Source organism: Gopherus flavomarginatus, chromosome 2 (genome assembly GCF_025201925.1).
Source record: "Gopherus flavomarginatus isolate rGopFla2 chromosome 2, rGopFla2.mat.asm, whole genome shotgun sequence".
Classification (NCBI taxonomy): domain Eukaryota; kingdom Metazoa; phylum Chordata; order Testudines; family Testudinidae; genus Gopherus; species Gopherus flavomarginatus.
In genome coordinates this window covers 14416506-14442171 of record NC_066618.1, presented here as the reverse complement: position 1 = coordinate 14442171, position 25666 = coordinate 14416506, and the positions used below count along the sequence as shown (strand labels likewise).

General features: G+C 43.9%; 1 protein-coding gene across 1 annotated transcript in view; it reads right to left on the bottom strand.

Annotated features, from left to right (window-relative positions):
- The window catches only part of LOC127045480 (sodium channel protein type 5 subunit alpha-like), a 146487-nt gene that overhangs the window by 65888 nt on the left and 54933 nt on the right, over window positions 1-25666 (bottom strand). The window contains 5 exon segments of the mRNA XM_050941523.1: window positions 2509-2738; window positions 5701-5785; window positions 9641-9835; window positions 20800-20944; window positions 23922-23979. Of these exon segments, the coding sequence (XP_050797480.1) occupies window positions 2509-2738; window positions 5701-5785; window positions 9641-9835; window positions 20800-20944; window positions 23922-23979 (713 nt within the window).

Here is a 25666-nt window from a genome sequence, read left to right as displayed (position 1 = left end):
TTTGAGTACACCATCTCCCTGGAGGGAATCTAGATGGATCATCAAAAGGTGGAAACCACTTGCAACTGGACAGCACCTTGGGCCCTCTGGTAACTGAAGAACTTCCTGGGCTTTGCAAATTTTATAGGAGTGTCATCATTAACTTCTCCCAATTAATAACTCCCTTGACTTCCCTCCTCTGCAAAGCTGTGTAATTTTTTCAGTTGACTGAAGGCCAACTCACTTTTGCCCAGCTAAAGGCTGTCTTTACCATGGCCACAGTCCTGGCACACACAACTTGTCCATTTATAGCGGAAACAGATGCATCCAATGTGGCCCTAGCAGCGGTACTATCACAGTGACTTGGATCCCATCAGTTCTGCACCCTTATGTATTTTAGTCTCAAAAAACTTACTCCCACAGAGATTAACTATGAAATACTGGATAGAGCTGCTCACCATAAAAACTGAATTTGAAGAATGGCATCCCCACCTTGAGGGAGATTGGCATCCAGTACAGGTCTTCACTGACCATAAAAACCTCAAGTACCTCTGCAAAACCTATTGAACCAGAGGCAGTTAAGGTGGGCCTTGTTCTTTTCTTGGTTTGAGTTTACAACTACCTATTGCCCAGGAAAGTGAAATGGGAAGCCAATATTCTATTGCAGAAGTAGGTATACTATCAGATAAGTGAAGAACTGACTTCCAAGCCTTCCTACCACCTCAAGTCCAGTAACTTTGCCAATGTCACAATTCAGGGAGACCTACTCTTCCTCATTTGATCCGCCTCCAAAGAAGACCCACTTGCCCAAGGGATGCAGTTCATGCCACTGGTAGCTAAGATGCACCGTTCCCTGCAGGATGGAATAATATACTTTGATGAGCACATATATTTGCCCCCAGGGCAACCCTGACTGGAGGTGCTATGGCTGTGCCATGATACTCCAATGGTGGGTCACTCTGGCTACCGGAAGACTCCCGCATGGTTGCCCATTTTTTCTGTTGGCCCCACATGTGGGCTGAGGTTCAAGCATACACAGACTCCTACGAATGGTCTGCATGTACTAGGATGCCCCAAACCAGAACCATTGGCATCTTGGCAAGCCAGGAGTCTCCAGGGTTACTATCAGCCTAGTCTTCACTGTGGAACTCCCAGTGTCTGATGGCCACACTGTAGTCAGAACGGTTGTGGACTGCCTAACCAAAATGGCCCACTTCACCCCTGCAACCATCTGCCCTCTGCTGAGGCTACTGCCCAACTCCTACTGCACAGTAGGACTCTATGGATTCCTAGACCACAAAGTTTCTGACCAAGACCCATAGTTCACCTCATGCTTCTGGCATGAAGTATTCAGGCTTCTGGACATCCATATATACACCTCCATTGCATACCACCCCTAAACAGATGGACAGCCTGAACAGGTGAACCAAGGACCGGAGCAGCATTTGAGGTGCTTTGTAAATTATCATCTAGCTAACTGGTCCATACTGCCATAGGCAACATTTTCTTACAATGCTGACCATGCCTCTATGGGTCGGAGTCCCTTCTTCGTTAATTATGGGTTCCATCTCCGTTTCCACTCAGTATTACCAATAGCTTCCCTGAACCCTGCCACCACCAGCTTGGTCCATCAGATCCATCTTATTCAGGAAGTACTCAAGAACCACCTAGAAGAGGTGAAGAAGGCCTACAAAATGCATGTGGACCATCAGCAGGAAAAAATTCCAGTATTTATGGTAGGCCAGAAGCTGTGGCTTGTGGCCAAACACCTCCAGATCAAATGACCTTCCTGCAAATTGGACCACCAGTTCTGGGGATCCTTCCCAATTATGTCAGCAGATTAACTCAGTTACCTTCAAACTCCAGCTTCCCCAATCTCTCAAAATACACCCAGTTTTCCATGTTTCCCTTCTGAAGCCCTACACCAAGAACCCGTTCCTTGACTGAAACACATTGCCACCTCCACCAGTCAAAATCCAGAGTCACAAGGAATATGAAGTGCATGCCATCCTCAGTACCCAATGGATATGCAGCTGTCTGCACTATCTGGTGAAATGGCAAGTTTACAACTACCAAAAATACACTTGGGAGCTTGCCTCCCATGTCCACGCCCTTGACCTGATGGAGGAATTCACCAGTCTGAATTGGCACTGTCTCTGACTCTGACCTCCCAGTACCTGATTCTGCCTGCTTCCCAATTCCTGCTCCAACCACTAGGTATGACTGCCCTTGTCTCTGTCATGACATCCTGGGTTGGAGGGAACATGTTCAGATATTCTGTGGGGAAAATGCATGCACAGTCTGGCACGCACTAGGAAATGTGAGACACTGGAGCATGCTTAGTTAAATGAAAAAATGAAAAAACCTTCAGCCTGAGACAGGCACTCAACATGAAAAAATTTCAGCCTAAACAGCTAATTGACCAAGTTATAAGCAACTAAAAACAGGGTCTTATATGGGAAGTATCAGACAACCTTAATAATAGGCAGTTACTAGCCCTGTCTATAATGAGCATAAGATTTCACTTACGTAGTTGGCCGTAAAAATCATGTTTCTAAGAGCTTCTGACATCTTATGGTGCTCTAGTGCCATGAAGATGGTATTCACCACAATGCAAACAGTGACAGTGAGGTCAGCAAATGGATCCATTACTATAAGCTTCAGTTTCTCCTTGAATTGTATCCACAGTGGGTAACAGTCCCAAATGAGATATTTTTGGGCAAAGCGATTCCAGCATGAAGGACATTTCCATTTTGACTCTTCCAGTTTAAGTGGGAAGGAGGACAAAGGGACAGTTAAGTAATTTATGCTGAATTATATGCCAAGAAAAGAATTTTAGTTAACCATAGCACATATAATTTATTTTAATCCCTCCACATATGACCAGGAAAGTATGGTCTTTAATCAAATTGGTGCTAGCATTGACTTCTCAGGCATTCTGAAGTAAAATTTCCTCTCTTTGTTCCAAATTAAACTAACTGAATTAAGAAACTACAAGTTGTCTGCAAAGACTGAACAGTAGAAGTGAGAGAGGTTCCTAATGTTCTATGTTAGGGGAGAAGGAACTCAGGTGGTTGGGGACTGCACTCCCTCCTCAATAAACTCAGTGTATGTTTACACTAAAGTGGGAGGTGTAATTTTCAACTTGAGTAGACATGCATATGCCATCTTGTGTGGCCAAGGAAGCAGGGGCAGTGGCTTGGGGTATATGCCTGAGTACATAATTAGGACCTCAGACAGATTGTACTCTGACAACCAGCTTAAACTGCTGCCTGTGCTACCATGGCCACACTGCTATTTTTAGCATATTAATTTGATTAAAGCTCCCTCTTGACGAAGGTATCCTTCTGGAATCCCAATGTGGTTTAAGATCATCTTCGGGCACCATCAACATGACAAATGTTGCATGACAGATCCAAGAGAAGCGTAGAGAACAACACCAGCCACTGTTTATGGCATTTATTGACCTAAGGCCTTTGATTCCATCATTTGTGAAGCATTATGGAAGGTGCTGTCTAGGTTCAGTTGTCCACTGAAGTACATTTGTGTTCTCAGGCTACTTCATGATGGGAAGGCTGCCATCGTCCTCTCTAATGGGTTGGAGATGGAACTGTTCACCATCCATACTGGTGTTAAGCAGGGCTGTGTTATTGCCCCCAGCCCTTTTTTCCATATATCTTGCTATAATCTTGATTCTTATTCATGAATGCCTTTCTTCAGGAATTGGGATTATCGCATCATATGGACGGCCAACTCCACAATCTGCAGAGTCTTCATTCTAAAATCAAAGTCACCAGGACTGTTATTACGGTATGCTGACAACTGTGCTATTCTCACGTACACTGAGGATGACTTGCAATCCACCCTAGATCTTTTCTCAGGCTCCTATCATAGCCTAGGACTTTCCCTCAACGTTGGGAAGACTGAGGTCCTCCACCAACCTGCCCCAGCAAAAGTTGCCCACCTTCTCCCACAAATTATCATTGATGGTGAACCCCTGGAAAATGTTGAGCACTTTCCTTACCTTGGTAGCCACCTCTCTCAGACAGTCAAACTTGGTTTAAAGATCAAACACAGGATCTATTGTGCCAGCGTATCCTTCAGAAAGTTGTTTCATTATGTCTTTATTGACAGAGATCTGCAGATGGAAACTAAGATCCTTCTACAGCACAGTAGTCATCTCCACTCTTTTTGTGGGTGCAATACATGGGTGACATAATCAAGCCCTCTTAAGCATCTAGAATGGTACCAACAGTGCTTCCTTAGGAAGATTATCTGTATCAGATGGGAAGATCGTCGCACCAATGCCAGTGTTTTCTCTGCAGCTAACATCGCCAATGTTTAGACAAAGATTGTGAAACATCAACTTTGCTGGGCTCGTCATTGTGTGTGGATGGCTGATACTCATCTTCTGAAGCAAGTCCTCTTTTCTCAAATTAGTCATGATAAGAGTACCCAGGGGGGATATAGGAAATGCTACACGGGCACCCTGAAAGTATATCTTAAGAAGGGAGGCATTGACCCCACACATTGGGAAGAGCTGGCTGGCAATAGACTACAATGATGTCACATCATTCATCAAGCCTCAGCATGTTTTGAACAGAATCGCATTGCTCAAGAGTCTGAGAAACAGCAAAGGAGGAAGGAAAGGGTACAGCATCCTGACCAGCAGTTGTGCCTTCTCCAAGCAACTACCTGTCACATATGTGGAAAAATCTGTACAGCATGAATTGGACTCCTCAGCCATCTTAAGTCTCATCAATGACTTTTCCCCTGGCAGACATCATCGTTGTATCGAGGGATAGCAGCCAACAATTACTAATTTGACTAGAGCTAGCATGTATATGTCTATCCAAGCAGTGTAGACATACCCTTAGATGTTGAATGCTGATGTCGCTGGAGGGCATGTGTGCAGCCCCAACCGATATAGCTCTGACAGAGGTTCTGTGAGCTTGATGCTGGGGTCACCAAGCATCCAAGTGAAGGTGGAGGCATATGTTTATTATTTGTGATGATTTAAAATTATTAATAATGGCTAACAAACTGGGTTTTGAAGATCTGAAGTCAGAGGAATGTCATATGTTTATAACCAAATCTCATTTTAATTCCAAGCAACCCAGAGTCTTATTTTCATTGCCAAGAATTCAAGAGTAAAGTTGTCCCGGGTTTTCCCCTTTCTGGCTTTTTTCAAGTCAGCTACAGTAGTTCAGTGCCATGTACAAGTAAAGTGGAACTGCAGAGTATATGTTTTCCACATTATTTTTCGCCATTTTAATTGACAAGGAGTTTTTCTTCTCACACTTCTAGTTTTGATGGCTATTTAATAGTACAAGAATCCTATCTCTCAACTATACCTTATTTTGAGGGATGTCACTCATTTTTGTCCCTACATCCAATTCAAATTTGATGTTACATCACTTATTATTATTAACATTAGAAATAATCATGAAACTGAGGTTAGATAATGAATTATTTACACTACTGGAATAAATCCCATAGCACTTTTGGGTCTCTGTCACACAATGTCCCACATTTAGGCCTTGACAGGAAGGTGACTTATGACAATAGTTGTTTTACTAAAACTTATCTTTATTTACAGTATAGCATCCATATATGCTCTAGTAATTTTTTAAATTACATTGATTATTTATTTATAACAATTTGATTTTTCAGATCAACTTATACTAAGTTTGCATTAAAGAACACTGAAGAATGACTTACTTTTGGCATCGGCAATAATATTGGTTGCGCTCATTATCCTTTGTCTTTGAACTGGATTGTTTACAGAGTCTGCTGATATCTGCTCCTTTGGTTAGGAAAATAATATAAAATAAGAGGCAGATGTGGCTAACTGTTGTTTAGTATACAAGTATAATGGAGCATAAGGTAAATGGATCACATTAAATAAGGATTCCAACACAACTTTGCATTATTGTATGGATGTAAAAACACTAGCAATAACAAAAAGTCATATGAAGTCAAAGGGCACTTCTGAAATAAAACCTACTATGATTCAGAAAACACCTTCCTTATGAAATCATTCATTTAATAACAATAATTTTGTCATTATTCTGAAAGTGTGAAAACTGAAATTTGATTGGAAACCAATTCTTTACTAGGCATGAACTATTTCATGAATATACTGTAACATATTAAATAATTTTAGGCTAGGAATGGAATTAATAATTTTCCCCCAGTATTTGTTGAATACTGAAGTTAGGATTTAGTATTCGGAGAACACTGAATATAAATCCCCATCCTGCTTCAAGAAATGGGAGGAGCAGGTAGATAAACTGCAACATCACATTGGACATATTCAAATACTTACCAAGATTCATCACATACCATGTTATCACATGCAAGCACATTTTATAAACTGAAAGATTAATGGATAGATCAGATGCAGGGAAGAAGGTAGACACCTGGAATGCAGGAGCAATGCCGGAGTTGGGGAAGAGGAACAGAAGCTGGGACTACAGATTTAGAAATGGGATAATAAGAGGAAGCCAGTCAAGTAGGATGGAACTGTTGATAGGCCAAAGCATAACCTATGGTAATAAGGGGGGCAGTTATTTTAGGCATTCAGTGTTTGTAGAGGTTAAGGGTTTTTTTGATAGGGGAAAGGAGGGAATATTTTAATCCAATCAAAGATTCATCCCATCCCTACTTGAGACAATTTATTTACAAAAATGCAAATGTCATAAAAACTGAGCATTTTCCTCATATTTTTATTCAGAAAGTGAATTTATCATTGAAATTAAAATGATTTAAGATGTTAGTAGATTTGCATTCTGATACTATACAGTTTATTTTTGTCTATCAAATATTCTGATGACTTTAAGTGCTAAGGAAAACTTGGTTGATATGTTAAGACTAAGTCCCTTGTTTTCATCAGTGGTCAAGAAGTTTTGTTAAATTGTTATAAGGCCTAATAAATTCACTTACAATGTAGTGCCATGCAGGAGCCCTGCTTCCTTCCTCAGGGAGCTGGGGACCCACTTTAGAATGTGAATGGTTGGAGGTGTGGGGGTACTCTGTATCCTTCCCGCCCCCCTCCAGCCCTGGTCTTTTGCAAGACTTACCCCTGAGCTGTCCAGATAGTTTCCTCCTCATCCTTGGACTCTCTCCCCCAAAAGCTCAGAAGTTCCTGATTATGCTTTTCTCTGTTGGAGTCATAACTCCTTGGGGCTGGGTGGGGATCGAACATGATGATCTGACCCTCATCCCAGTACCCTGGCAGGGCAGGGATCAGCTGACTGGAGACAGGTGGGACTTAATTCAATCTCTGTAGAGCCTGTAAGTGCTGCCTCACATAGGGAACAGTACTTAGATTTAAGCCAGGTGTTTGTAGGACAGCTCTGACATGGCTGAGATGGGGCAGATGAGTCTGGCAGGGAGGCACTGCAGTGGCAGAGCCATACGGTTAAAACCACCATGCTGCTATTTAACCAATCCGAGGAGGTGGAGGAAGATTATAAATCTTAACAGCACAAAAATGAATAAAAATAAAGGTTTTAAAACAAAATGATTAGGCGAAACTAAACCACTAGTTTGTTCCACCACCAAGGCAAAGAGAATCTGGTGACTGAACTCAAGGGAGGAACTTAGTCCTGGGGCCTCTAGCAACAATACTGGACCACTTCCAAATTCCACAGATAGGAGGCATTAGCCTGTGAGAAATGAATAAAGAGAGAAGCTGTGCAACAGAATGTATGTACCCAGAAAGACCAAATAATTAAGAAATCAATTTGCAAACATCTAGAAGACAATAAGGTTATAAGTAACAGTCAGCACAGATTTGTCAAGAATAAATCATGTCAAAACAACACAATCACTTCCTTTGAGAGGGTAGCAAGCCTTGTGGATGGAGGGAAGTGGTAGATGTGGTATATCTTGGTTTTAGTAAGACTTTTGATATTGTCTTGCATGACCTCATAAACAAATAAGGGAAATATAACCTAGATGGAACTATTATAAGGTGAGTGCATAACTAGCAGGAAAACTGTTCCCAGAGAGCAGTTATCAGTGATTCACAATTAAGCTGAAAGGGATTATCTAGTGGGGTCCCACAGGGAACATTTCTGGGACCAGTTCTGTTCAATATCTTCATCAAGAATTTAATAAATGGCATAGGGAGTACATTTATAAAGTCTGTCGATGACACCAAAGTAGAGAGGGGTTGCAAGTGCTTTGGAGGATAGAATTAAAATTCAAAATGATCTGGACAAACTGGAGAAATGATCCGAAATAAATAGGATGAAATTCAATAAGGACAAATGCAAAGTACTCCACTTAGGAAGAAATAATCAGATGCACACATACAAAATGGGAAATGACTGCCTAGGAAGGATTACTGCAGAAAGGGATCTGGGGGCCAAAGTGGACCACAAGCTAAATATGAATTAACAGTGTAACACTTTGAAAAAAAAAAGCAAACATCATTCTGGGATGTTAGCAAGAGTGTTGTAAGCAAGACACGAGAAGTATTTCTTCCGCTTTACTCTGCACTGATTAAGCCTCAGCTGCAGTATTGTGTCCAGTTCTGGACACCACATTTCAGGAAAGATGTGGACAAATTGGAGAAAGATAAGAGAAGCACAACAGAAAAGATTAAAGGTCCAGAAAACATGACCTATGAAGAGAGATTGAAAAAAACTGAGTTTGTTCAGTCTGGAGAACAGAAGACTGAGGAAGGACGTGATAACACTTTTCAAGTACATAAAGGATTGTTACAAGGAGGAGTGAGAAAAATTGTTCTCCTTAACCTCTGAGAATAGGACAAGAAGAAATGGGCTTAACTTGCAACAAGGATGGTTTAGGTTGGACATTAGGAAAACCTCCTGTCAGGGGTGGTTAACCACTGGAACAAATTGCTTAGGGAGGTTGTGGAATCTCTGTCATTGGAGATTTTTGAGAGAGGTTGGACAAATACCTGTCACGGATGGTCTAGATCAGGGATCGGCAACACGCCCATCAGGGAAATCCACAGGCGGGCCGGTTTGTTTACCTGCAGAGTCTGCAGGTTCAGCTGATTGCCGCTCCCTCTGGCTGTGGTTCACCGTTCCAAGTCAATGGGGGCTGCGGGAAGCAGTGGCCAGCACATCCATTGGCCCACGCCGCTTCCCGCAGCCCCCATTGGCCTGGAATGGCAAACCATGACTAGTGGGAGCTGCGATCGGCCGAACCTGTAGACACTGCACGTAAACAAAGCGACCTGGTCCACCAGCGGATTTCCCCGACGGGCCACATGCCAAAGGTTGCTGATCCCTGGTCTAGATAATAGTTAGTCCTGACTTGAGTGCAGGGGACTGGACTAGAAGACCTCTTGAGGTCCCTTCCAGTTCTACAATTCTGTGAAAACACCAACATATCTGCAATCCATTACTGTCTGGTAAAATATCAGGTCTACTGGATTTGAAAGTGTTACTTTAATTTTAAAAGATTTAATTATAGTTTGGACTGATGTTCCATGCTTCTATCACACCAATGCATATGTTGTTGTGTGAGAAATTACCACCATTGTTCTTGAAAACAAACAAAAAATTATGACTAAGATATGAGCTGTATTTGTTTTAATCAATGACTGTTTTACATAATAAAAAGGAAAGAAAAGGAGTGTTATGTGATGTGTATTCTGTACTGTACATAATAAAGTACAGACCTGCTCTTTCCTTAGTAGTTCCTCAGCTTCCTGACACAATTTCTTCTTTGCCTGTGTTTCAGCAAGAGTGGCATTGTTTTGCTCTTCATATGCCATGATTACTACAGCCAGAATCAAGTTGAAGAGATAAAATGAGCACAGGAAGATGACCACCACAAAAAAGATCACGTAGGTCTTTCCAGAAGTTCGGATGGTCTGTGGGCACAAAATAAATGTTGTCACAGGTATTTTAAAACAAGCATAGTTAATTACAGTCTCCATATTGTGACGTAAGTCAACATATAGTACTGTTTTCTTAAAACAAACTTTCGGCAACTTGTTTCCTGGCCTGTGTTATCCAGGAGGTCAAACTAGATGATCTAGGAATCCCTTTTGACCCTCAAGTCAAAGACTATGAATCTATGACTATCAAGCTGTCTGGAGTAGCTCATGAACATGAGTGCCAACCTCAGGGCAGACTCTTACAAATCAGGCACAAACTCCAAATTATGTTCCATAATTAGACTTCACCAACCAAGTACCAAGTGTGAACTCCTCAAGCACTATAACAGCTTTAACATGGAGTCACAGCCAGTCCTCTTGGACACTCAGGTCTATCTTGCCACCCAGACAAGCCTGCCTTTGTGACAGATGATCCTGTACACAAAACATCACAACAATTATTCAGGGTACTCCCAGTCACAAAGGACCAATCACTTACCCCAGGTCAACTATACCTTAGATCTCTCACTAGACACAACACTTGTAGCCAATCCTGTAATAAACTAACTAAAGTTTTATTAACTAGGAAAAAGAAATAAGGAAGTTATATACTTGGTTAAAGCAGGTAAGCATATGCAAACAAATGAGCTACAGTCTTAGGTTCCAAAAGGTAATAGAAACTGCCGCAATATACAAGCTTTCTATGTCTCTAGAATTAACTGAAGCCAAGCAGCACAGGGATTACACTTGCTTATACTTAGAAATATTGCCCTCTACAAATTCCCAGCAGCACAGTGATACAGTTCCTTCTGGTCAGGGCTTTTTATTTCCTTCCCTCAGAGTTCAAACTGACAGGACAAGTGTTGGCTCCTGTCTCCTTTTCATGGGAGGGGAGTGGACCAACAAAGTCTTTGTCCTTTGATGTTTCTCAATGGCTCATTTGGTTTCAATGGGACTTCTTGTGTGGATGACCAGCACTTTACATTAATTAATTCTTCTTTCATGTTTGGTGAGTTACATGGTTACATAGTTTAGAATGCAAGCACTCAACATAACTTTATACCATGGGATACAGGTGTTATAAGTAAGATCAATACATGCTACCCCCTACAAGCATTTCATCAAGTCTAAACACTAAACACATTCTTATAAGCTTAACATTTGTTTTAACAATACACACAGGTGAACCAGACTGTTTTCTAGCTATGCATTTGTCAGTGAGGCTTAAGGAACTTTGCATGAGTTGGCACTTGGTCTGCCAACATAAATATTCTTTTGTGCTCATGCAATAATTTACCTCTCACATAGTCTAGTGCAGAGGCACCCACGGGGGCATCTAAATGCGCCCGCATCCTGGCTGGCGGTCGAGCGTCCGCCAAAATGCCATTGGAATTTGGCGGCATTTCGGCAGTGACGCCTCTGGATGACGCTGCTTGCCGCCGACAAGTGATGTCATCCAGAGGCATTGCCGCCAAATTTTGGCTGCATTTCGGTGGATGCTTGACTGCCATCATGGTCCTTCATCTGGCGCCTGCCAGACGAAAAGGTTGGGGACCACTGTCTAGTGCATATCATTCATAATGGCAGCACATGCAATTAAGGAGAATAGACTAAAACATTTTAAGTAAATATAATTAAATGAGATATCTCCCAAAAAATACAGCCAAACAAGCATCAGAGTTAAATTGTACAGAAGACAACTTTATGATCCATTCTAAAAGACACTATAATTAAAGGACAAGAAACTACAGTTTGTTTGACAAAGAAGAATGCAAGAAATAAGAGGTCAACATGACATCAAAAGGGACTGCTCAGAATTAATGAATGAGATTTAAACAAACCAAATACGTAACCTGGAAATGGACAAGGGGGGATACAACCAGCAAGAGAATCAGCCAATTAAGGCTAGCAGGAAAAAGATAAGAGGTGGGATTTTATCCTTTATCCGGTGGCCCACATACACAGCTGGGATGGCATACAGGAACTGTAAAAGCTCGAGAGTCAGCCAAAGGAGAATTACCACTCCCTGCAGGCATTGCAAGGGCAGCCACAGACTGCTCAGTGAAACCCTTTCCCACACATAACGCTACTGGCATTCTTAGCAGTACTATTCCTGAATAGGGCATCCTGAAGAGGTTGCTGTAATATAGGTTATGTCTATACTAGGAACTGTACAAACCTCCATGTGCATTGTTAAGAACATAAGAACAGCCAGACTGGATCAGACTATTGGTTCATCTAGCCCAGTATCCTGTCTTCTGACAGTGGCCAGTGCCAGGTGCTTCAGAGGGAATGAACAGAACAGGTAATCATCAATCCTGTCGCCCATTCCCAGCTTCTGGCAAACAGAGGGTAGGGACACTTCAGAGCATGGTTTTGCATCCCTGCCCATCCTGGCTAATAGCCATGGATGGACCTATCCTCCATGAACTTATTGAGTTTTTATTTGAACCCTGTTACAGTCTTGGCCTCCTCAACATCCCCTGGCAAAGAGTTCCACAGGTTGACTGTGCATTGTGTGAAGAAATACTTTCTTTTGTTCGTTTTAAACCTGCTGCCTATTATTTTCATTGAGTGACCCCTGATTCTTGTGTTATGAGAAGGAGTAAGTAACATTTCTTTATTTACTTTCTCCATACCAGTCATGATTTTATAGACTTCTATCATATCCCTTCTTAGTCATCTTTTTTCCAACCTGAAAAATCCCAGTCTTATTAATTTCTCCTTATATGGAACCTGTTCCATAACCCTGAACATTTTTATTGCCCTTTTCTGTACCTTTTCCAATTTCAATATAGCTTTTTTGAGATGGGGCAACCACATCTACACATAATATTCAAGGTGTGCACGTACCATGGAAGTATATAGGGGCAATATGATATTTTTTGTCTTATTATTTATCCCTCTCCCAATGATTCCAAACATTCTGGTTCACTTTTTGTCACTGCACATTGAGTGGATGTTTTCAGAGAACTATCCACAATGACTCCAAGATCTTTCTTAAGTGGTAACAGCTAATTTAGACCCTGTAGACGGGTTCCGCCGGGGCTCGACCCTCCCTGAGGGGGAGGGGAGCCACACCGGCCTCGCTGTCGTCCCTGCAATCACAATCAGCTCTGGCCCTTTCAGAAGGTCAGAGCAGTGGCAACGTCAAAAGGGGCCCAGCCCTTGGTTCGGGCGGTGCACCAAGCACAGTTACAAGCAGCTCTGGCCCTTTGGGGCAGGGCAGAGCAATGGCCAAGTTAAAAGAGGCCCGGCCCTTGGTTTGGGCGGGCACCAAACACAGTAACGAGCAGTTCTGGCCCTGTGGGGCAGGGCAGAGCAATGGCAAAGTCAAAAGGGGCCCAGCCCTTGGTTTGGGTGGGGCACCAAACACAGCACAATCAGTTCTGGCCTTTGGAGCAGGGCACAGCACCAAATCCAGTTACAATTAGCTCTGGCCCTTTGGGGCAGGGCAGAGCAGTAGCAAAGTCAAAAGGGGCCCAGCCCTTGGTTCGGGCGGGGCACCAAACACAGTACAATCAGCTCTGGCCTTTGGTGCAGGGCAGAGCCCCAAACACGGTTACAATTAGCTCTGGCCCTGTGGGGCAGGGCAGAGCAGTGGCAGAGTCAAAAGGGGCCCAGCCCTTGGTTCGGGTTGGGCACCAAATACAGTTATAAACAGCTCTGGTCTCTTCGGTTGGGAAGAGGGGCTGTCTGCCACCTGGTTACGGGTGGCAGGAGGAACGCAAGCCCACCCACTCCTCTGCATTCCAGCCCGGGGCCCTGGTAGCGGCCGTCACCGCTACCAGTGGTCAATGGGGATCCTGACCAAAACACACTGACATTGGCAAGGTTAGCTCTGCGGCCTGACTGGAGTCAGGCTCCCCCAGGCTACTTCCTAGCATCCCCTCTACTCCTATCTGGTCCGGGGCCTCTGTGCCGGGGACGCCCAGGACCATCAGTTCCTCCCAATCTGGGCTGGGCGGCAGGTCCGGTAAGGTCTTGGGGAATGCAGGCCAAGCCTGGTCTGGGGGCTCCTCGGGGCCATAGTAGGGGTGAGGCAGCTCTGGCGGCTCCTCGTTGTAGTAAGGGCGAGGCAGCTCTGGCGGCTCCTCGTCATAGCGGACTCGAGAATGCATCGGCAGCTCCTCGTCGTAGTAGAGGTGAGGTAGCTCTGGCAGCTCCTGGTCTCGGCCTCTGGTTCGGACAGCCTCCCAGTTGCGGGCGTCAGTGGACACGTCTGCTCCTGCCGGTGGCAGACCTGCAACTGAAGGCTGGGGCCCGGCTTTTATTCTTCCGGGTCGCCGCCTCACCCTCTGAGGGGCAGGACTTCTGCTCAGTGGCCCCGCCCCCATGGATGACTGATGGGGCTCAACCCTCCCTGAGGGGGAGGGGAGCCACACCGCCTCGCTACAGACCCCATCGTTTTATGTGTATAGTTGGGATTATGTTTTCCAGTGTGCATTACTTTGCATTTATCAATACTGAAATTCATCTTCCATTTTGTTGCCCAGCCATCCAGTATTGTAAGATCCCTTTATAAGTCTTTGCAGTCAGCTTTGGACTTAACCATCTTGAGTAATGTTATATTGTCTGCAAACTTTGCCATCTCACTGCTTACCCCTTTTTCCAGATCATATATTAATATATTGAACGGTACTTGTCCCAGTATAGACACATGGGGGACACCACTATTTACCTCCATTCTGAAAACTGACCATTTATTCCTATCCTTTGTTTCCTATCTCCATGACAGAGCCTTTCCTCTTATCCCATGACAGCTTACTTTGCTTAAGAGCCTTTGGTGAGGGATCTTGTCTAAGGCTTTCTGAAAATCTAAGTACACTATATCCACTGGATCCCCCTTGCCCACATGCTTGTTGATCCACCTCAAAGAATTCTAGTAGATTGGTGAGGCATGATTTCCCTTTACAAAAAACATGTTGACTCTTCCCCAACAATCATGTTCATTTGTGAATCTGATAATTCTGTTCTTTGCTATAGTTTCAAACAATTTTCTTGGTACTGTGCTAGACTTGCTGACCTATAACTGCCAGGATCACCTCTGAAGCCTTTTTTAAAAAAACTACCCTCCAGTCACCTGGAGTCATTGTGCCATTACTTCCCTCCACGATTGTTCACATCTTAACCCCTGAAGCACATGTCTGAAGGAGAGTACAGTGAATGAAAGCTAGCATTCATGAGGGGTGTGGGTATGCACAAGCTTCTAATGTGGCTTAGCCCCATACAAGTGCTACAATGTAGTGTGGATGGGGACAAGGGGCATGTACCAAGTCCCAAGTTTCAATAGCCCATTCTCACAGTGCACTGAACCCTTTTTAGCCTGACCCTTACCCATTGTATCAAGGTCCCTGGCCCCTGTTGCCAGTGGTAGTAGCGAGCTGCACTGACCACTTTAAAAAAGTTTTCCAGTGCACTCTTGATCAGTACAGGTGAACACTGATCATGTTCCAAAAGCAGCCCTTGGTCTGCCAGGCACACAAGGGTGCTGATCAACATGTGATCAGAATACACTATCCTCCATGACAGGACCTGGAGTGGCAGGAACATTCACAGATACCAGAAGATTCCATGGAGGTGGAGAAGGCATGCATTCAGCAGACTCTGGCCAAGTGCTGGGAACGTATGAAGCACCTGAGGCTCCTGTACCGAAAGGTAAAGGACTTGAACAGCCTCTAAGGGAGGGACTGCCCTTTGAGCCTGTCATAAACAGATAGCTAAGGGTTAATGTCTCTTTCACCTGAAAAGGAGTAACCTGAAACACCTGACCAGAGGACCAATTAGGAAACAAGACTTTTTCAAATCTGGGTGGAGGGAAGTTTGTGTCTGAGTTCTTTGTTCTTTGTCTTGTGTCTGTCCCTCTCAGCTATGGGAAGGATTTTTCTGTCTCCTGCTTTCTAATCTTCTGTTTCCAAGTTGTGAGCACAAAGATCATAAAACAATAGGGGTTATTGTTTTTTTTCTTTTGTATTTACGTGTTTGTAGTTGCTGGAGTGTTTTGAATTGTGTTCTTTTGAATAAGGCTGTTTATTCATATTTCTTTTAAGCAATTGACCCTGTATTTGTCACCTTAATACAGAGAGACCATTTTTATGTATTTTTCTTTCTTTTTACATAAAGCTTTCTTTTTAAGACCTGTTGGAGTTTTTCTTTAGTGGGGAACTCCAGGGAATTGAGTCTGTAGCTCACCAGGGAATTGGTGGGAGGAAGAAGTCAGGGGGAAATCTGTGTGTGTTAGATTTACTAGCCTGACTTTGCATTCCCTCTGGGTGAAGGAGGGGTGTGGGGGGAGCTTGGCTCTCTCTCTCGGTACTTGTATTCCCAGGACTGGAAATAGAGAGGGTGGAGTCCCTCTGTTTAGATTCACGGAGCTTGCTTCTGTGTATCTTTCCAGGAACCCAGGGAGGGAACACCTGGAAGGAGGAGGGGGAAGGGAAATGGTTTATTCCCCTTTGTTGTGAGACTCAAGGAATTTGGGTCTTGGGGTCCCCAGGGAAGGTTTTTGGGGGAACCAGAGTGCCCCAAAACACTAATTTTTTAGGTGGTGGCAGCTTTACCAGGTCCAAGCTGGTAACTAAGCTTGGAGGTTTTCATGCTAACACCCATATTTTGGACGCTAAGGTCCAAATCTGGGAAAAATATTATGACAGAGCCCATGCTGCAATGAGCTGGACCAGGTGCTCTCTAGAGCTCCCAGGACAGAGCCTGAAGTGGCTCATGACAACCACCTCAAACCTGCTGGCCTCGTCAGATAACAGTACACCGATGAGAGGCAAGCTGAGGATGCAGCTGGGACTGTGGAGGAAGCTCTGGGAGACCTGGAGGAAAAGGAGCATATGATTCTGCACCTCTGTCTGGAGGAGCTAGTTGAGCAAGCCACCCTGAGGAACCCAGGGAGGACCCAGAGCCAGGGCAGGAACGATAATCTGAGGCTTGTAAGTTTTACAATGGACTCCCCAACTCTCTTCCCACCAATATCCCCTTTTGTTCTGGTGCTCCATTACTGTCACCCTGCCCCTGCTCCATGCCACTCGAACAAGAGACACCTAAAATTTTATTGAACTCCCATGAACCACCATTGAACATCTAGTGGAAGATATAACAAAGATTATTAATGCACTGTCATTGTGCCCCGTGCCTGCATATTTCTCAGCCAGCACACTGGCAACAATAGTTACAGGGTCATGCTGTCCAGGGGAGAGTGTGGGAGGGAGGTGGGTTTGAAGAGAGACTTGTTGGGGATAGGACAGCTGTAGAAAACACAACTGTTCAAAGTTCCAGCCCCCGTGCTCCCATCCCACTCCCTTGTTCTCCCATTTCCCTATGAACAGGAGCCACATGGGAGGTGTGCGGTGGGGGTGTTAGGTGCAGGCCCCTTTATATCTGGGAAGAAAAAGGCGATCCAAGGAACATCCTTGCAGTCTTTTCTCCTTATGAAAATTAAAAATATTTTGTACTATTCCCACTCCCTGGTGTCTGTCCTCTCCCCACTCAAAGCCACTCTGCAAAAGCCGGGAGAATAGGGAGTGGGTGAAGGTTCCACTCTGGTGGTTGTACAGATACAATGCCAAGTCCCTTAGCAGTGGAGAGGCGAGTGGCTTGTGGTGTTCATTGGAAAGTTCAGGGCACAAAATAAAAATGTGGTGTAACTCTTTCTTTCCCTGTCCCTATCGCTGTTGTTCACTGGACACAGAAGCTGGATTTTCTGGTGATGCAGGGGGTGGTTAGCTATTCTTAGTGGATCATTTTTCCTCTTCCACTGCCTTCCTCTTGAATTGCCTTCCAGTTCTGTAAGCATATTTCAGCAAATGTTTGGTTTAGCTGAAATTTAAGCTGATTCTTCAGATTTAAAGGCTGTGCAACTGTGCTTGGCTCAACTTCATAGCCAACCACATCCCTCCATTCAGCAATAAGTAGAGATGTATCCATTAGCAGTAACATCTCTCTGGTATAGATGGCCAAATCTCCTCCACAGGACTGGAAAGTCACCTCTCTTTTCCATTCCATACCTTGAAAACTGCTATGTTCTCCAAATGGTGATCAGCCTTGAAAAAAGTAACTGGTAATATAGACCCTGGAAGCATTGTAATTTTTAAAAATGTTACTACAGGCATCTTACCATTATTAGCCTTTGCTCCTTCCTTGGAGGCTGCAAAAGTTTTCTGAGAATGAAGGGGAGCGTAACAGTCACATTCCTGAATTGCTAAAAGGTATCAACAGTGTGGACTTCAGCAGCACAATTCATGGGGGGATTTCTTAGCTTCCCTCAAGGGAAAATAGATATATGATGTTGTTTTGTATTTGAATTAGCAGGACTTGCCACTGCTGAGAGGGAAACCATTCCTTCAGGAAAGAAGGAGCAGCACCCAAAGGTAGCAGAGGCAGATGGAAAAGGACCCAGAGGACCTGCTTCTTGACATACACAGAAGGAAGCAGGGGCAGTTTGAGTTCCTCAGGGCACAGGAGGATCAGGCTCTTCGGCTGGAGGAGGCACTAACAAACCTGTTTCTGCAGCAGGAATCCACAAGCCACAGGGAACAGCAGTACACCCAGAAGGAATGGGAGATTGCCAAAAGGGAACAGAATCATGCCCAGATGCAATCACTCATTCAGCTAGTGGCAGAATGAACTCAGGGCCTGACTGCCACTATGGCTGAGGCTCCTCTCTGGGAACTGGCACCACATCCTGCTCCTGCTACTCCTCCTTCAGCTGCTGCTCAGATTGCTGCTGAGGTGGAGGATACAACCCTTCCTCCCCCCAACTGACCGGGAGCAGCCTGCTTGACTCGCAGCACAAAACATTCCAATAACACCTGAAAACCCTTACAGGGGAACCAGGAATATGGGCATGAGGGTGGCTGCCTGTACAAGCTTTGGAAACCTGTTCTGTCCTAATCAGTCTGTAGATGAGTTCCCTTCTGGGTGAGTCACTGATTTTGGGTATGGCTTCATGATCCAAGTTAGGAGTAGGTATACAAGGTCCCCCAAAATAACAGTTGGCACAGGAATACTGTAGAGAACCATGTCGTTTCTGGGAAATAGTCCCTTCTTACCCCTGTAGCAAGGTCAAGACTCACTGGTGCGGCACCTCCTGTTGGTCGTCTTGGGAATTAACTCTTTTCCAGCTTTGAAGCACCCTCTGCTGGCTGGTGGCTCGCCTGCCTCAGACCCTGTGTCCCTCCCAGACCCTAGTGGCCTTTGCCCTGGGGTTCTGCCCCAGCCAGTACCCCCTTGCTCTGGGTCTCCCCTCCCAGGGGAACCCCCAACCCTCTAACACCACCTTGCCTCAGTGACTACTGCCAGTCATTATCTAGCCCCTGTTCACTGGGGCAGACTACAGTCTGTCATGGCCACTCATCATTGGCAATGGGTTAGGACCTGCTGCCTTTGCCTCTCCCCAGGCTGCCCCTCTGCAGCCCCGGTATCTTTTCATAGGCCTTCATCAAGGCCTGCAGTCTGGAGATTTACCAGGCTGGAGCTCCCCAGCTCCCTTGCCCTATTCCTCAGCACTGCTCCAGTTCCTCCCAGGCAGCTAGCTCTTCCCACTCCAGGGCTAGCGTGAGACTTCTCAGCTCCTGGCCCACAGCCCTCTTATCAGGGCCAGCTGGGCCCTGATTGGGCATGGCCACAGCTGTGGCTGCCTCCCCAATCAGCCTAGCTTTGTTGCTTTTAACCTCTGTTCTCCAGGAGTGGGGCAGCCGCCCCACTACAAGCCCCTGCAGTACAATCCTGATCTCCTGAGTATCCTGGAGTCATGAACCTTTCCTGTGTGTCTAGCTTTGGCATTCATAAACTGACCCCGGTGGTCCACTATACCTTGCAGAATGAGTGAATAGTAACATTTTCGGTTTAAATATTTACTCGCCTCCTTCGGTGGGCCAAGTATGAAGATGTGGGTGCCGTTAATTGCACTTGCACAGTTCAGAAACCCCGTTTTCTGAAATCAGTTATAATTTCTGGTAGTTGGGTTATGTCAGCTACCTGTGGATAAATGTCAGTACTGATTTCCTGCCAACCCTATACAACTACCACCCTAACGGCAGAACTCCCAACCCTAAACTGGTTTGCAACTGACGAGAAAATATCAGGTATTGCCAGCTTCAAAACGGTAATAGCCACCCACTTCTGCACTAGTATGGGTTTTTGAAAACAAGTGGTCTGGCACTGCAGGGTTAGTGCAAGCTCGCACAGTTCCATGAAGGTCTGCTTCCTCATTCAGAAGTTCCAAAGACACTGGTCATCAGCCCAGGTTTCCAAACAATGTAATCCCACCACACCATGCTAGTTCTGATCAGAAGCAGCAGTCCATCCATGGGAATACCATGGCAATACTGGCAGTCACAACATCTATTCCATGGGACTACAGTGGATTGTCACTCACTCTCTTGGTCAGCCATCTTCGGTGTGTCAAAAAGTTCTGACCCAATTCTGTCCACTAGCTTGTGTATTGAGTACTTCCCCACATGAACAGTTGTTTTGCAAGAAGTAGCTGGAGCAGAACCACATCATTGGTGAAGCAGGAGCTGCCATCACCAAATGTGTGAAGGCAGCGGATGGTACCAGCAATACACAGTAAGGCAGTTCCTGCAGTATCTCCTGTGATGCATATAACTCAGAGACACCATCCCTGAAATGGCAGTATGAATGTTGGATACATGGAGAATGTATATGGATACTTGGCGCAGGTATGGGGTACATGCACTAGCAATACGCAGACAACTACCTGAGAATATGTGCAAGTGTAGACAAAGGCTTAGAGCATTGCCCTTGGCTGAACCAGTTCTGATAATGTTTTGGTCTGTACTTTCCTAATACTTAAAATGTTTTTTAAAATAAATGTGACTACAAAAATGTTAAAAAATAAAATAGTGTATTACAACATTTTCAGCATAGACATCATACTAGACTGAATGACTGGCTTGCTTAATTATCATTTTAACAGCTAAAATACTTACTTGTCTATATAAACGCTCCCAGTTATCTTGTGTCATCAGACGGAAAACAGAGAGGAAGGCCCAGCCAAAATGATCAAAGCTTGTGTAGCCAAAATCAGGATTGTCCCCAATTTTCTGGCAGGAATAGTTCTCTGGACATTTCTTACTAATAACAGAAGAGACATTATATTATACATGACTTCCATGTAGAACTGGTTTCCTTACATATCAGATTGTTTAAGTTGCTCCTGAAAGTGCCAAGCACACAATCTCAAATACACACTCCTTTAGTTCATCTGAAAGTTCACATCCTCCTCCTCAAATATATTTCTGCCATCAAGTGTCATTCAAATCTCCGATTCCCTGGTAAGTCATGTGGTGGACCTCCTACTACAAGATCCAAGACTTAATATGTGACCCAGTGGTTTTCAACCTGTTGTCCACAGACTATGTCTAAGATTTCTACAGAGGTCCACATCTCTCATTTGACATTTTATGGGGTTCACAAATGAAAAAATATTGCTAACCACTGATGTAGTTTGATTCCACACCTCTCCTCCAATATACACCCACCCACACCTTCCCCAAACTCAAATGCCAGCTGGGACAGATGTATACAAGCCCAGGAAAAGCAAGGAATATGAAACTTCTAGGCATGAATATTTGTGGAGGGAGTTGGAAGGATGATGGGATGAAGATTAGATCTTAAACAGTTGGGTAGAGGGAGAAGGAAAGAGAGCCTACAATGTGCCCAAACCAGAGCTGTACTGAAAAGAGAAACAACCTAATTCTTCAAGCAGCTCAAGTTATCACCACCACAGAGACACATGTGTAAGCAGGGTCTGAATGAGCTCTCCCTTGACATCTAGTGATCAGCTGGAAGAAAAGACTTCAAGTGCGGACTGTGTTTACATAAATATGCCCCTCTGCCTAGGTGTGCAGTAAATGGTACTGCTTTGTGAAAATGATCAATTTTGGCTGGTTTGGGGTCACGAATCACTCTAGTATTCAAATGCAGGGATAACAAAATGTTGTTATCCTTATTGTATGGGTAAAGGACAGCAGAACTGTGCTCACCATGCTCTTATTGAGGGGTCACCCTAAACTGAACCTCACTTGCTAAACAGAGGATAGGGATGTCCAATCCCAGTGAAGATGAGAGTGGGTAGGGACAGATGTTCCTACCTGGTGGTTTGAACTTTGCTTAGAGAGTGCTAGGCACCATTTCATCTGTCCCTCTCCAGTGATTAATGACAGAGATGATTAGACTCAACTGAAAGTCCTTGTTTCTGGTTGGTGATTCCTAGAGCTGTCCTCACTGCAGAGCAAGTCTAGGGAGTAAGCTTAGATCTTGTGTGGGGAGAGTGAAAGACAACACAGAGACAGCATTTGCTGTGAGGTTCCTCACTGCCTGCTGAAATCACTGAGGTGCAATCACTAAGAGCTGGGTTAAGTGGCAAGACCTCAGAATGTGACATCATGGAAGCAGCAGCAGGGAGGCAGTAGCCAGTGGTGGTAGAGAAACAGTAGTGGCCGCTGTAAGAAAACTGCAGAAGCAGCTGCAGAGACTTTGGTTGATGCCCGCTCCCGGATGAACCCTTGTGAATGCACCCCTGAACTCTGAGTCTTTGCTAACTAAGGACAGTCAGCTGTGAGTGAGGTGCATCAGAGGGAGAGGGGAGTGATGTGTTAAAGACACATTCATTCATCGGACTTTCCCACTGCAAGGTGGGAAACTGAGACAAAGAACACTGCCCAATCCACTGTGGCATCACATGCTTTTGAATCCGGTTGTGGTGTTTTCCCAAATTAATGCTTGGCTCCCTTTCCCTTTTAATAAAAGTTCTCTTTAGTTTTACACAGACTCAGTGCTGTGAACAGGGAAGTATGACCCCTTACAGGCTCCCAAGGTGGTGTTAAGTTTTCCCAGATAACTGTGTGGGAGCTCAAGCTGATTCTCTTCTGTACGAACCTCTAGATATTGAACCTGGCCCTTGTTTGTTGCCGACTCCACCTGGCAGAAGGGCTACATGTGTCAATGGACAGCAGCTTGTATTTCACACCACATGGCATGGGAGCAAGAATAGTGATAATCACATCAACATTTCAGCTTAGTGTCTGTGAGGTGAACACCCACCCACTCTCATGACCAAGGTGTTCCCTGAAGCTGCAAGTCTGGCAGCACGGTGTGAATCAGGTCTGTAAAGCCCTACAAGTACATATAAAAGAGTCTTCATGACTATTCATTCCCTCCTAAGTCAGATATTTTATAATGTGTGTAAGATGTCAGTCAAGCCACATAGTGCAGCAGCAAAATAAGTGTAATTTATCAAGGTGGTTCCCCACCTCATCTCCAAGTCTATTATCCATGCAAAAGATACCTATTTCTGGATCCACATTTGATAATTTTGATATTACATAAAACCTCCAGTCTTTCAGTGTGCTTGTACAGTACCTAGCACAATGGGGCTCCAATCCTGAATGGAACCTTGGGGGACTACTGCAATTAAAATAATAAACAGTATATGGTGCTTGCTAGAGGCCTCTGCACTGAGCTTAATTTCCTCAAGTGAATAAAATGTAAATATATAAATAAAACAGGGTCCTGGGCCCACCACCTGACAAAGGGGTTTTGAAGAGGGGAATGGATAGACTCAGCTATGCCCTCCTTCATATGGACTGACATAATAACTTAAGACACAGAGTGGTCTTTGGAAAGAATAATGTTTTTTTGTTTTTCTATACAAGAGGAAGGCCCTTCTTGGAAGGGGAGACACAGACTTTGGAGTGAGCTATCAAGAGAGGAAGTCAGTGCTAGGAACTGACTACAAACAAGTAACAAACTTTGCACTTTAAATTTCCAGACCCATGACCAGCTTTATCACTATAATTTTACCTCCCTCTCCCACTCTCTCAGACCACTTATCTTCACTACATCCCCAATGTTTAACAATAGACTACAAGATCATTTTCTTAAATGGGATTTTTCATTCTCCTTATTATGCAGCCTCACTCTTCCCCCAAAGTGAAAGGAAATCACAGCTTCCAGGAAGCTTACAGTGTAGTTTGTCTACAGCCAAATACAAAACAACAAAAATAGCAAAGAAAAGAAAGAACTAAAAATGGATGTTAGCTGTACTTACTCAGGTTTCCAGCCGCACAGTAATATATCCTGGGAATTATTCATTCTGTAGCAGATATCTATTGTTAAAAGGACAGGATTATAAAATCACAGGTTACTTTCTTGTAAGTACCTTCCAAGGTTAATGTGATTGGTCACAAATAACAAGTGAATAGTGTATACACAATACATATCATAATCTATGTATTAATTTTTTTTTTAAAAATCAAGAGGAAATATACATTTCTTTGCTGTATGTGCACATATGTCTGAGAATCTCCTTTGTAAAATTTACTATATAAAGCTACATTTCTCTGACAATCTGTGGGTACTACCGTTTGCTTTGAAACTTCACTAGTAATTGATCAATAAACAGCATATGTCCCTGTTTGTCCTCATATAAGCACAGAAATGTCAGTCTTATGCTCCTTCCAGCTATTCCTCAAAAAGGCAATCTGCATGCCTGGAGAGAGACCTTTATCCTTCTATCTGAATGATTGCAAGATTCTAATTAATCTCTGATAAGGAGTGGGATCGTCTTCCTTCATATGCGTCAAAAGCCAGTATATAGATTGTTCAACCTAGATGACAAGAGTGAGATATCTAGATTGTAAAGTCTAGATGACAGGAGTGGAATGTGGTAGTTTAAAAGGTAAAAGCACAATCACCTAGAAATATTATCTCTTGATCTATAAATGATATGCAATTATGGTTGGAAAGGTACCAGGCACAGTGTGCCCTTTTTACCTGGCTTTTCTCTAAAATTACATTTCTATTAATCATGGGCTGAAGGGTAGCCTGGCAGCTCATTTCCCAAATGAAAAATCTGCTTCAGTGCTGCCCTCTTTAAGAGTGTCGAGGAGATATAGCTCATCAACTCAACTCCATTGTGGGAGGATTCTTGCCTGGAATAATGCCACAGGGCATCCCATAGGTAATAAGAGATAGAGGTTTCCAAAAAGGCAAAATAGCAGTGGAGTATGTCTTTTTCTACTTAAGTCGAGCTAAGTGTGCACCATACATTTCTGAAGCCTGTGAATGCCTAGTGCATTTACTTGGACAAATTAAATGTCTTCAAGTCACCAGGGCCTGATGAAATGCATCCTAGAATACTCAAGGAGCTGACTGAGTAGATATCTGAGCCATTAGTGATTATCTCTGAAAAGTCATGGAGGACGGGAGAGATTCCAGAATACTGGAAAAGGGCAAATATAGTGTCCATCTATAAAAAGGGAAATAAGGACTACCCAGGGAATTACAAACCAGTCCGCTTAACTTATGTACTCAGAAAGATTATGGAGCAAATAATTAAGCAATCCATTTGCAAACATCATGAAGATAATAAGGTGATAAGTAACAATCAGCATGGATTTGTCAAGAACAAATCATGTCAAACCAACCTGATAGCTTTCTTTGACAAGGTAACAAGCCTTGTGGATAGGGGGAAACAGTAGATGTGGTATATCTTGACTTCAGTAGAGCTTTAGATACTGTCTGACATGACCTTCTCATAAACAAACTGGGGAAATGCAACCTAGATGGAGCTATTATAAGGTAGGTGCAAAACTGGTTGGAAAACTGTTTCCAGAGAGTAGTTTTTGGTGGTTCACAGTGATGGCAATCAGATTACAGATTACACTTATACATTTTTGCAGACAATACCAAGCTGGAAGGGGTTGTAAAGTGCTTTTGGAGGATAGGATTAAAATTCAAAATGATCTGGACAAACTGGAGAAATGATCCGAAATAAATAGGATGAAATTCAAT